This window comes from Orbicella faveolata, unplaced genomic scaffold, assembly GCF_042242905.1.
Source record: "Orbicella faveolata isolate gen_17 unplaced genomic scaffold, um_ofav_v1 contig_25, whole genome shotgun sequence".
In the NCBI taxonomy this organism is placed as follows: Eukaryota; Metazoa; Cnidaria; class Anthozoa; order Scleractinia; family Merulinidae; genus Orbicella; species Orbicella faveolata.
Window position 1 is genome coordinate 4250755 of NW_028301553.1, and position 14186 is coordinate 4264940.

At 37.9% G+C, this 14186-nt stretch overlaps 1 protein-coding gene and 1 long non-coding RNA gene across 2 annotated transcripts; one reads left to right on the forward strand and one right to left on the reverse strand.

Annotated features, from left to right (window-relative positions):
• On the reverse strand, window positions 1-1918 carry LOC149108639 (uncharacterized). The gene is made up of 2 exons (XR_016208235.1): window positions 1653-1918; window positions 1-1325 (listed from the first exon to the last, which is right to left on the reverse strand). It is a non-coding gene; the product is annotated as an uncharacterized LOC149108639 (long non-coding RNA).
• Window positions 1919-7467: 5549 nt separating this feature from the next.
• Window positions 7468-11398, forward strand: LOC149108640 (molecular chaperone MKKS-like). Its single transcript, XM_089294103.1, has 4 exons — window positions 7468-7714; window positions 7846-7937; window positions 9008-9187; window positions 10003-11398. The coding sequence occupies exons 1-4, from the start codon at window positions 7658-7660 to the stop codon at window positions 10337-10339; spliced, it is 666 nt and encodes a 221-aa protein (XP_089150229.1). The 5' UTR covers window positions 7468-7657; the 3' UTR covers window positions 10340-11398.
• The last annotated feature ends 2788 nt before the right edge of the window (window positions 11399-14186 follow it).

Consider the following 14186-nt stretch of genomic DNA (forward strand, 5'->3'; position numbering starts at 1 on the left):
TTTGTTTCAAAATGTTTCGACCATTACTTCAGTTTATCATTACAGCTACCCTGAGAGACTAGCGTCACATATTTATTCTAGCTGGAATGTTATTTGTTTGCTGTTTGCTTGAATACTGACACAAAACCTTTATTCACAAGCAACAAACTGTTGTTTTCTTGAGAAAAAGAAAATACTCAAACTACACTTTGAAATCTATGTCAGTGAAACATCGCTACATCGAAAACGTGACATTTCTCTAAAGGCTTGAGCCCACTTGTGCCCGGACACATGCAAGTACGTATCGAAACCAAACAACGCTCGTCAATATTTTCAGCCACCTGTTCTCTGTTCTAAACGTTAATTTTCCATGTTAAATGGTGTAGCAAGACACTAATTTGCCCTAGGCGATGATATTTTTTCATTCACCTCCATGTTTAACACTGTACTTATATCAGTTACACAGACGAAAAAGTAGTGCATGTTTATATAGATTGGTCAAGCTTCGAACATTGATGACCGAAAAATGATCGTGTTTGGCAAAGCGCAATTAGAATTGTCATGCCGATAAAGTCATGAGCTCTATCAGTCGTTATAAATTAAGTTGCTGTTCGTTCTTGAATGCCTGACAATACTATTTTAAAACACATTTGATTTTGAGTAATTCCTTCTCTAAATGAATCGCCTTTAAAGTTCATTTGCGGCCTCGTATAAGGAAAGCATTGTTCGCACTGCAAATTATCATTGTACTATTAAACTGGAATTGTTCTCGTAAATTGTCGTACATGCTTCTCTGTCTGCAGCGTAAGTGGATCACTTCCTTAAATCTTCGTTCGCAAAGCCAAGCCGAGAGTAAGCTGAAATGCTACGTTAGAATCTTTGTTTTTCACAATGTTTATATCAAAATAAATTTGTAACAATTTCTAGTACCACCACCACGTTTTTATTCTGTTAAATTTGAATTCAAAATGTTAGGAAAAAGCACTTCAATTTTGCATTGCGGAGAATATTCGGCCGTTTCAAGTTGTCCTTTAAAATAATAAATTGCGATGTTCAACCTTCCACTTCAGTCTCGTACTCAAAATATTCATTTTCCCAATTGATTGTCATACATTTCTTTTGTTGTTAGTTTATGAATTTGGTAACATTGCCTTTGTAACATACTTGACAACGCAACGAGGTACGATGTTATATTTTGATCACTCTTGGACTGAATCCGTTAATGGTAAACGACTAGAGAAACAAGAAAACGACTTATCTGAAGTAAGATATTTCCAGGCCAGGGTCTAAGAGCCAGTACACTGCTATCCAAAATGACTACACATTTCTTTGAAAGGGCATTAAACCTGGAAAGAAAGGAAACATCAACAAAATAGCTGGTTAATATTGATTGTATCACTTAACACTTACTGTTTTCACAATGTTCTTACGAAGGTTATAATAATTAACACCAGCATGTTTTATTCTGTAACTTTGATGCCATTATGTTACTGGACAAGTCTCCAATCTTCAAGTAAAATTCTTCTTACTAGTTACAATATATCCTGATTCCAATATTTTCTCTCCAACTGAAATGCTTATAACAAGGGTCAGGAAGGCATTTATATGGTCAGACTCTGATCACTCTTTGGACTGAAACCGTTCAATGGTAAACAGAGAAGAAAACGACTTACCTGAAAAAAGGTGTTTTTCTGGCTGTCAACTTGAACCAGGCTTCGAGAGCTTACACACTTTGATCCAGCATGGCTACACTTTCTATTGAAACGATGTTTGCATTCAACCTGGTGATAAAAAGAGCAGAAAACAACAAATTAAATTACTTTTCAACGATTATCGGATCTCCAGTTGTGTTAATTTCGAATATTTGCCCCTAAATACACATTTACAGTGCTTTTCTAAAGCTTTACTTTATTGAAATTGATGAACAAATCTCTCGCAATCGTGTACTTTTAAGAATTCGTTCGGACATCAGAACAACTCCTCGTTGCCCAACCGGTACGTAAGAGTTTATGGGTTCGAATCCCGTCACGGACGGAGATGTTCAATTCTTTGTCCCAAACTCACCACACGATCAAAATTTCATCTTTCACTACTCCCGATTAGATTTCTCTACAGGATACTTGGAATGACACAGTTATTAAAGTGGTCGACGACAAATTCAAGTAAAATAAGGAAAGGGTGAACTTATCTGAATTAAGATTTTTCCAATATGTCATATATAGTGCACCAGCGTTCAAGAATTACACACTGCAATCCAAAATGGCCTCACTTTCTCTTCAATATCCGAGTTCACCTGGCAAAAAGGGAGATTAAACATAAAACGAACTATTTTTTTCATCAACAAATTCGAGACGTGTTTATAAATTTAATAACAGGCAATTCTGCAGTGACTTCTTAAAGCAGGTATCAATACTGTACGGTAAAATTATTTAAGAAAACACTAAATTTTTGTTGGCTGGCAAATCTCAAACAAACTTCCTGGTTCTGCCGAGGACATTAAAATAGTTAAAGATTTTCTCTGCAAGATACTTTAAAATGTATTGACATGGAAGGAGATTTTATTAACTTTAGACTGAAACCGAAAAAAAGGGAAAATTTGAGGTGCTGGACTTATTGTAGAGAAAAAGCGTTTCCAGCCATTAGCAAGCAGTGAACTACTGATTGAAACCACCGAGTCCAAGAGCTAACGAAGTTGTTTTTCTTGTATTGGCGAATTTTCAGTCCTTCGTTTCATAAATTTTCCAGAAACCAAGTGAGGCAAGGTGCAAATAAATTTCTAACACCGGCAAAAAATATTTTATGAACGTTACTGCTGAGCTTTGGTGGTACATTTAGACAACATTTCTCAGTTAATGAATAGAAAACTGCGAAGATAATATCTGGTCTATCTGAACCAAGATGTTTGCAATACTTACATTGTACCAAAGAACATTAGAGCCACGCACTGTCGTACAAAATGGACTTGTTTTCTCTCAGCATATCTTTTTTAAAACCTGCATGAAAAAGAAAAGAGGAAGCTTTGATACACTGACTTTTAAAAACTGCGTTAGGCTTAGGAATTTGGTCAAAAAAATGCAGAGCTAGCGGTTCACAGAGACATTTAAAGCATAAATACTATTCAGACAGCGTTTAAACGCACAAAGCAGTATAAACTTATTATTTTTTTGCTACATGAAGACAGTTTATTTGGTTATTTCCCTCGGGATGTACTCTACATAATAAAAGAAAATCAATTATTTTCTTCCTTGGACTGATACTGTAAATGGTATAAGACAGAAGAGTTAAGAAAATGAGAACGAACTTATCTGACTATAAAATCTTTCAGATGTCGTCTACTTGCATCGAAGCGAAAGGTAAAACACTACAATCCAAAATGGCTGCATTTTCTTTCAATGCACGTGCACTCTGTGTTCAACCTTGGAAAAAAGAGAGCAAATGTCAATAAATGAAGTAAATCTCCTTTATTCAATAGAACAGTCTTGTAGTTGTACGATGTTGCTATTTTCAGGCATATTACATTGTATTCGCTAGCCTGAAATCAAGAGACTAGAGAAATGCATTTTATAGTGGTGACTGGCTTTCTTTTCGCTCAGAAAATTTACTGAGTACAAACGTGTTAGGTCTGGGATTCTGGTGGTATATTGTATTTCGATCAATCTTGCTCTGAATTAAATCGTTTACCAGGAAAACGACGAACAAATGACAAAACTACGATGTACTTATCTGGAATCAGTCATTTCCTGTAGTCAACTACCAGGTTGCGCTAGAACCCAAGAACTACAACCTGCAATCCAAAAAGGTTTCTGGTGCATTTTAATTTAAATTACAATACACTAGAACAAAAAAATCATAAAATTGCAGCAAGGGTCAAACTGAACCATAGCAATCAATTTATCGTGATAGCTATCTTAGTCAGAATTTTTAAATCAGACTTTGCAACAAGGTCAGATCATACTTGTAAAATAAAGATAAAGTAAAACCTAGAATTTACCTGAAATTGGAGTTGATCGCAAAATGAAGAGACTGATAAAGAGAGAACGTAGCTTCAAAGCTGAACACGGCTGCTCATAATAGACTACGAGTAGTCCCTCTTTCACTTAGTCCGTCGTGCGTGACGCGAAAGAAATTCGCGAGAGAAAAATGGCCGCACGATATCCTAGGGGCTAGGAGCGCGCGAAAGGAGGGACTACCGCCTAAGCCCAAGGGTTTGCCCTTTCACGGCCGAGTGATTTTTCGGTGTAGGATTTCTCATCTTGACGTCCTCTTATTATCGCCTGTTATCAATAGCCCAGGGAGATCTGAATAAAATTGCTCTACTCTACTCTTCAAGTAGCCAGGCAAAAACATATGCCGTGAGAAGTATATCTTCGTTCAGTGTTCGTTCAGCGAAACTGCCAAAAAAGTTTTAAACAGAAGACGGCGAATGAGGCCTCTTGTAAGGATTTTCGCTGCGTCTAAAAATTATTGCGAAAATTTCAACAGAGTTTCAACCGAGAATTTACATTATACATTATACATTATACATTATACATTATACATAGGAGATCATCCAACTGCGGTGAAATGTTTGCCGATAGCAGCGGAAAATTTCAGGTGAATGTCCGGTTTCAAGTGAGAGTCCGGATCAATCTTTCAAATGGGCGGCAGAAAGGCCAAGTTCAGTGAATTGATATTCGCTGACTTAGACGATGCTGTTGAGCGGCGAAATCACTAACACGCTCGCAGTCGGGTTGGAGGCAGAAAGCTTTGCCAAACAAAACACTGGATGAATTTAAATCTTTCCAAAGCCTGTTGGCAGATTCGCAAGAACATCACGGCTTGCGAAGCGCGATTCCAACGCTTCGATTTGCTCTGGTACCGCTTCGATTTGCTCCGGTTCCAAAACATTCCTGCAAGACGTCACAGGTATCTCGAATGTTGACAACACGTTGTCAACGCGCCTAACATAAGCCAATCATATTTTTGCGTTGTGAGAGCAACGCATATAATTCAAACTCTTGGGCTTAGGCGGTAGTCCCTCCTTTCGCGCTCTCCTCGCCTCCAGGATTTCGCGCGGCCATTTTTTTCTCGCGGTTTTCTTTCGCGTCCCGCACGACGGACTAAGCGAAAGAGGGACTATTCGTAGTCTAGCTCATAATGGTTACATTTCCTTTGGGTTCCCCTCTGTTCGTCTAATGCCAGAAGGAGAGAGGAAACTGTCAAAAATATTTCACCTTTGAGTTTGAGGTCTTATCAGTCGGTCAATCAGTTTGGTAGTTAGAAACCGGCCATATAACATCGGACAATATCGCCTGCATTAACAAATTTCTTAGTGTTCTCTTAGGATTATTTTCTCGCCAGAATTCAACGCAAGTTTGCTCAAAATTGGTTCCATTCGTCAAGTAATTTCTGATTTCACGAAAATGTGAACAATTATGAAAACACGAGGATGAATGAAGAAAAGCCACAATACAATTATAACTCAAATCTGCCTTTATTTCTAAAATTCTAACTAAATATTTTGATATTACTTACCCGAAAATGTATCAGAAATCAATCGTGTGGCGAAGGACAAGGATGGCTGTATAACATCTCAACAAAGTCGCTCTCAAAGTAAAACCGACTAAATTAAACTCCAATTAAAACATTCACGAGCAGTAAGTTCAGCGGTTGTATGGAAACAAACTGTTCCTGCATGAGAAGAGAATTTAAATTCTCAGGGAATATGATTGACGTAACTTTAAAACTGTTCAGTCAGATCTTCATACCCTTAGCAACTCAGAGCATCGGAACAATGGACAACAAGCCGGGTCTAAAACACAGGTCACATTCCACAGGTCAAGAGTAGAAATCCTTACTCTACTGATGAATAACTATGCCAAAAGTTTCCCCTCGATCTAAAACAACATTTACGCAGAGTGCTAGGGTTAATTAGGGCTAGGAGACTGAATCTTGGTGCTGTTTATTTATCTGCAGCACAGTGACTCTGTACTCTGACTTGTGGAATGTGACCTGCAGTTCAGACCCATCGTGGACAACATTAAACAGTTACAAATACGACGAACAAGAGAGCTAGTATTTCTGAAATGTGGTATTCAGTAAGAAACTTTCAAACCTGCTATTCCGATGTGCTTGTCTAAACGAACTTGGTAATTCTTTATTCCCAAAGTTTCACACCCTCCCAGTATTCAACAATTTCTTCACTGTGTGGAGGTAAAAAATTGCTCAACGAACTGGTTATACTAAACCACTAAACTGCGGAAAAGGGCAAGCGTAGCGAAACGAGGCGAAAAGCGAACAAGGTCAAGAAATGCAAAAACGAAAGCGTATACTTATCTGCGAAGGGGAGCACATCGACGAAGATACTGGTCCACCTTCACAACACACGACGCTCTCTGACACTAAAATGAACGGGATGTCCTTTGAGACTTCCTTACATACTTGATTAAAATTCATTCCACCCACTAGAAAAGTGTTTGCTGCATCAGAATATTTCATTGAGATTTCTGTGCGTCAAACAATAGAGCATACAATGATATCAATAAAAAAATATCGAATAAAGCACGCACTCAGTCGCCAGTTATTTTCTTCTACAAAAGCACAGGTATTTCAAATGAAATTCGTTGAATAGTTTTCAAGAAGTTGACTCTTGAAGTCCTTTGTGATATCACTTAAAACCCCAAGGAAAGACTGAACATGTGTCTTCGGGAGCTTGAAATTCATCGCCGCGTTTTAAATGCACAACGTGTCTTATTCTCAATTGTGGTGGCATTTTACAGAGCCAAGCCCTGAAAACTAAAGGTGTCAGGTGTTTACCATGACAGGCACGGAAGGCAGTGCTCGGACTATTCGGTGACAACACTGGGACTCTAAAATTTTGTGAAAGCAAAAAATATAAACATATCGAAAATAATTCTGATAAATGTATTTAACATCAATTCTGTCTTGAATTCCAAACATGATTTGTTACCCACAATGCAAGGATTTGAGTTAGAGACAAAACTAGAGGTCCAGAACAATGCTTTTCTCTGACTTTCCCTTGATAAAAATAACATTTCTCTAACCAAATAAACAACAGACATAGTAACGGTTTCTAGCCTGCCCTCAGGGGCAGCCCTCCTTTCCGCCCATTCATTATGACTGACAAGTTTTTAACAAATCCTTTTTTATAGGGAAAATGTCTTTTTCCTGACCATTTCCTGACCTTTAGCAGGGTGTCTAAAAAAACTCGATTAGCGAATAGTGCAGTGGTGAACAGTCATGGATAGTGGCGAATAGTCGTCAATAGTCACCGCTTTAGTTCAGCACTGATCTGGGTTCGTTGAAACTGATCATGTGAAAAAAAAAAAAAAAAATAAAGTAAAATAAAATAAAATACGAATGTGAGGTAAGTGCTCTGTGATTAGTTTATCAACTGAAAAGACACAAACGAGCTGCTCTGATAACCGGTCATAAAAACAACAACATCTAAGCTACATCTTGCGTTAATTGATTATCCAAACCGGTGGCGAAAGTATATGATTGTCAGCAACTATGTCAGCATACATAGTTTAGGTCAGCGGTTTATTATCAAAAGGCTCGGAGCCATTCCTGTAATTAACGTCATGTTGCAGGCAGGAGTAGGCAAAATTTCCTATTTTCTTGTCAAAAGTTTACACAGTTGTGGAGAATACACATGGCTATACTGCATATGACCTGAATGGAGGGTAAAAGTGTTTCTTCAAGGCTGTCTACGAAAGACGAATGGACATCTCAGGTAGGCTGCCAGGAAGATACATTTTCACTTATAAGCAGCTTTTTTTTTTTTAAAAAAAATAAACTACTTAGTAGCTGAAGCTTATATATGGTATGTATTTTCCTAATATGAGTGTTTTGAATTATATGCAGATTGCAGTGCAGCCGTTGGATGATATTAAGTTAAAGGGCTCGCTACGCGCATTGAAGGATTTAGTTCAGACAGCGCTTGGACCAAATGGAAGGTAATTTTAAGTTCTTACATATAAAATCCCTAACTATATCAATGTAAGCGTAAATTTATTGTAATAAAATAAAACACTCAATTCTGATTGGTCCTCCCCACGTTTTAGTGGTCATTGTATTTAATTTGTTACTTGCATTGTAGCTTAGCCAATAACATGCTGTCAATCATGTTTACTGTAGTGTCGGCTGACACTATAGACCGATATATTGACCGATATGTTGACCGACACTCAGCCAATACAAGGCTGATACAAGGCCGATACCTGGCTGATGTATCGACCGAGTATCAGTCAATATATTGGTCAACAGTATCAACCTGCACCACCTAATTTAAACATGATCCCATTTTGTTAATATCCCAGGTAATGAAGGGTTTAGTCTGCTAGATACCCTGGTCCCTGGGGTTTTCTTTCTTCTTCTTCTTCTTCTATCACAAAAAGCCATCTTTGTGGTGGTCAAAAAGAGTGTAAAAAGACATGTACTTCAGGGCACAAATTCGACCATTAGGATATGAAGAGAGCAAGAAAACCTCTGGAATCAGGGTATCTTCTCCAAAGACCTAGCACTAAATAAAGTTTGCTGATTCATGACCTGTATTTGACTGATTTGATAATGTACATTGATGTCAAACCCAGGAGAGGGGACCCTGGCCATATGTGAGAATTTGACATCTACTACACATCATCCCACCCCTTCAATTATTTTAAATACATGACATTTGTACATGTGGGGTCCGGGCGTGAGGGTCGGGATGCTTGACTTTGTGAGAGGAGTACTGAGCTTGAAGCCTAACCATATGTAATTGTTGGATCATCTTGGGAATAAAACCCATGACAACTGTTGGAAGGGAAGGGTTTGTTTTCCGTTATGCCTCAGTTAATTTATAACTGAAGGTAGATAAATATCCATTCTGCCAGCTAGGTGGCAATGGAATCTAGTGTCACACTGTACAAAGTAATAGCTGTACAGATACAACAATAATTTCATTCAATACTTTTCACTACAATACATTTGTCTTTATTTTGAAAGCATGTGAAGTTTCCCATCTTTATACTCGTCTGATACTCAGGTTGAAGTTCTTCCAGTCATCCTCTGGTGGTCATGTGACTGTAACATCAACATCAGGCAAGATTCTTCACAGCTTGTCTGGCTTGTCACACCCCATACCAAGGTTGATACTATCTGCTGTGAAGGGCCATCTTGAAGGCTACAGTGATGGTGGTTTGAGAACAGCACTTCTCTTACTAAGGTGCCTATTAACCTACATGTAATTGCATTTCATCTATCAACACATACAACACATTGCATCCATCCATGAAGCGTAACAAATTAAGCACACAGTTTTACTTTTCAAACGTTTCAACAACACGCACCATGACTGGTACAAAGGAATTTTAAAAGAAAGATTTGTCGCGTAAGATTTTAAATTTAAATTTATCGATGACATAATTTTTTATAATATCAATGATTAAATTCTTGAATTTATGAATCTACTTCCATTTTCAACAATGTAATATTGTTATATTTTTTATTGTAAAAAAGTCATTTTAATTTTATGTACTTACATTTTAGCTAGGTTGTATTTTCTTTGTTTACTTGTTTATCAATTAATTTATATTTATGTTACTTACTTTAAGAGTGGGCTTCCTGCGAGGTAGGTTTATGGCTAAGCGCAGTTGGTACTATAAATATAGAATTGTCTTTAACCTACATTGAAAGTTTTGTCTGTTATGTAACACATGCAAAAATGTTAAATTATATTTCTCTTTCAAAGATGAAACTAGTAAGATGAAAGCCCCATATTTGGTACAGAACATGTAAAAAAAATGTAATGTAGTTGGAATGATTGCCACAACAACTTGCTCACACCTTGGGTTTAACACCTTAAAAAAGGGTGGAAAGAAACGCTTCGAAAGTAGAGAGTTGTATGAGACCTCATATAATCTTGCAATAATTATAGTCAGGGACCAAATCTTCTAGTTTATCTTTTTTTGTAGAATACTGTTACTGGTAATTGTAGAGGTGTGCATAGATTTATTGATCCTTATTGTTTCTCTGTTATAGTCTGATACAGTCATCCCTTGATCTGCCTGTCCCAAGAGCCTTCATCACTCAGATCAGTCAACATTCACTGCAAGTCATTACCAGTCACCTACAGTCATGTCGATGGAAAATGAACATCGATATTGGTAACATGAAGACCATGCTGTCCATTGTAAATAGCATAATTGGAACAAAGCCTGTTTGTCGTCTTAGTGAATCTGACAAACAGTATTTAAGTGTGCTCGTCATCAAGGTACAGGATTTAATATTTTTTGTGTGTTTATCTGGCGGTGGATACATGTTCAAGGTGCCAATGCACTCACTTAAGTACAAGTTTTTATTAATACCTCAAACATGACTTACACAAGCTAAAGAGATATAACTACCCAGGCCAGTGCTTCAATCATTGAATGTTTGTTAACATGCTATATGGTGGCTTTACTAATAGACTCAAACTTAGAAAGACACATGTTTGATGTGAAATTTGACTCTTATCAGGGATGGTAATAAGAGGACGTAAGTGGTGTTAACTTGTGAGAATCGTTACAAGCTTATTGCATGCAAATTATAAAGAAAATCTAATGACTTTATTTTCTACAAATAAACAAAACCGATTTTAAAGGCCTGTTTATATTTATTCATGTTGCCATGGCAACGGCACATTCGTCAGCTTAACCATCAAAGAACCAAAGTTTGTGTTGTAAACTTGCTTGCTGCCATTTTTGGCGACCGAGGGATCAAGAGTTTTAGAGGAAAAGGTGAATGAAACAAAGGTATCAAAAACTGTGTTCAGCCACCTTAAAGTGCACCTAACCCCAAAATATTTTTTCGCTAAAATGAATCCACTTACTGTTAAAACTAATTCGGCGAAAAAATTTTTGAATTTGGTTGAATCCTGAATTTGCTATGGCCCGCTGAAAACGCGAAAATCGCCCTAAATCGGCGCCATTTTGTTTCACAACCGAGTTCTGGGGGGAATGGGTCCAGCGGCAGTTGTGACGTCTACCCAGGAACGAAACGTGTTTCGCCGCTAGTCATTTCACTGTAGTGGCTGTGTTGCTCGTGAAGAATTTGCAGCTAAAATGCCTACGAGGTGTGTTGCAGGCGGTTGCAGCAACACCCCAGACTTAGAAAATGGAATAGCGCTTCACTGTATTCCATATTTTGGTGACGATCGGCCACAAGCGAAAAAAAGACGAAAAAAGTGGCTGGACTTTGTAAAGCAAGAGAGAGCGAAGTGGGAGCCTTCGAAGAACTCGGCCATCTGTTCAGTGCACTTCAAGCCAGAAGATTTCCACCTCAGGTATGAAGTTTATATCAGAGTCATCTGAATAAAAACTCATCTCTGACTCTGAGGAGGAAGACATCTTGATCTTCTAGCGAAAATTTGGGCGTTTTAGAGCTAAAATATGCAAAAGCGAGTATTCTACACTACGACGTCCAAAGAAAGCAAAGAGAAATGACTGAGGGCTGTTCTATTCGGTACCTGGGTAGACGTCACAACCTTGCTCGACCCAGACTCCCTAAAACGCGGTCGTGAAACATCTCGAGCACGACTTTGGCGGGCCATAGAAAATTGAGGATTCAACCAAATTCAAAAATGTTTTCGCGGAATTAGTTTAAACAGTAAGTGGATTCGTTTTAGCGAAAAAAAAATTTGGGGGTTAGGTGCACTTTAAGCCTCGCGGAGCCAAGTTAGAATTTTAATATATCAAAATTGGCCTATTAACAACAAACATAGCATAGTCGGATCAAAATTCCTTTCAGGTGCGTGTTTTTCACAATTCAAAGCACATAATCTTAACGTGGGATGCATTTCTTTTGTTCAAAGCATAATTCTCGTGGCTGTAATGAATTTTAATGTGGGTATATATAAAGAAGTGTAGAATGACACACCCATTTTAGCGTCGGTTGCCGTTGCATTGAAGGCAAGGGCGAAGACATCTTAGTCGCTGTGCTCCCCTCAGGCAAGTCCATGTTTTCTTTATTTATCGCCGTTGAATTGAAGGCAAGGGCGAAGACATCTTAGTCGATGTGCTTCCTTCAGGTAAGTCCACATTTTCTCTAGCTAGTTACGCGTCCTAGCTGTTTCCCTCGTCTTTCAATTTGATCATTTAATGGTATAATAAAACTTTCCTCAATGCTGTGAAAGCTTCGAGGTGCATGTGTTTTTCCTTGACACCGAAGACTGTATTTAGGCGAAGTTGAAAAACCGAATAGCAAACATTTCTCTTGTGAGTAACTGAATGGATTATTTTTAATAAAATGTTTGTTTACAGCTTGATAATCTGCTTGGTTTGCCGTTTGACTTTGTCATTCGCAATTTGTTTCGTCACCTCGGAGCGCTACCATGTACACTCTTTTTAACTGTTATACAAACAGAAAATTCCAACCGCCTTTGCCTTTGCTCTGATACGAAGAGAACAGTTATGTAGTTATATCAGAACCTGTAACTAATCTTCAGTTCGTTCCCACTGCAGTGCACCACTTTGTTGGTAGTCGTTTAAAAGTGTTATTCCTCATTTTGAGGGAGTTTTGTTACGTGCAAGGCCGATAGACGTCCGTTAACTGATACTAATACTCAATCAAGTCAGTTTTGCTTGAGTTAACACGCGAAAAACTTAACCATGACTTTCCTGTTTGTTCACAAGAATTGACCACAGGCAGCAAAGTTGTATCCAAAGGAATTGAATTGGAGTGACAGGCGTCATTCTCCAATTCAAATCAAGTGTAGCACGACCAGCTATGGACTCCTGGCAAGTTTCATGTTGACGACAACTTCGTTGAAGTTCAGATAAGTGAATCACAGTTGTCGCTAGATTTTATTTAATATAATCCTTTGAAGTTTTGCAGCTAAGTCCAGTTTAGGGGCATTCAGACGTAACATTAGAACCGGTTTGCAATTTAATAAAGAATGTGATCGATTTCAAAATGAGTGCATGTCGCTGGTAATTTTGTATGCCTTGGTGCTGAATGTTTCGTAATTTTAATGGACGAGTCTCGTGTTTGGACGTATTTTTGCTTAAAATTAACCCACAGACAAAAGTGACACGTATTATTTATTTCGTACTATTAAGTTAAAACATTTTTCATTTATCTTACAAATACAGGAAATCGAGTACCGAGTCTAAGATCTTACGATTTGGTGGCACTAAAGTTTTACTGTTTTTTTTTTTGTTTTGTTTTGTTTTTGTTTTGCTTTTTTTTTACATAATCCATTCGTAGAATGCTTCAGTTTATCGTCCTGCGATGGTGTTTTTCTGTTGAAAAAAAGAAGTTTTTGAAATCCATAGCAAGAATCTAAGAACTTCTAACTTATTGACTACACTGGCAAATTCGTTTATTAATTCTAAAAAAAAAAATTGTCTGAGCTGAAGCTAACTGACGAGCCTATAGGCGTAGTTCAATGAGGAAAATGAGCAAAAAATAGCAAAATTCTCAGCGCAGGAAAAGATTTGCAAGCTCGTTAGGCTAGCTATATTGTTATTTGTTCGCCAACATGAGAGCAATTGGCTTTTGAAACAAAGAGCTGTTTGGTTGTACAAAAATTGAATTCAAAACAATTGACGTCAATGTCTGCAAGCAGTGAATATTGCTCTTTATCTCTGATCCGTTGACAGAAAAACATATTGCCAGAATGTTGTCATGGAAATCAAACGTAGATGAATCCGATGGATTGACCACACACTTCCCAAGGTTGCCTAGAGGCGGACACCAACTGGCAACAGCGAACCTGGTTGGCCAAAAACCACCTGGCGCCTGTCATGAGCTCAATGAGGAACAACATATCGTACAAAATAGAGATGTAGATGGATTGTGGCTGCCTTGTGTCCCACAGAGAACGAAGATGATTAATTAAAAAAGTAAGTAAATCTCGTTATCAACCTTACAGCAAGTCTTTTATCGTAAATGGCGGCTGTCCTTCATTATCAACTCATTCTTACGCTACCAAGTTGAATAGAAATACATGAAAGATGAAGAGTTGTTCCAAATCGATTGTCTTAATTTGTGACGGCCATTTATTATGGTTCAACTTTCTGATCACAACATGCGAACAAGTTTTTGGAGTGAGCCAGTTATCTGTCCATGAAATAATCATAAGCAAACCTAGGTGATTAAATAACTAAAGTTGCTGCCGTTTGCTCTGCTATCTCCAGGATGACCAAAGATGTGTTAAAGGACAGTTCACGAGTTTCTGGATTTAT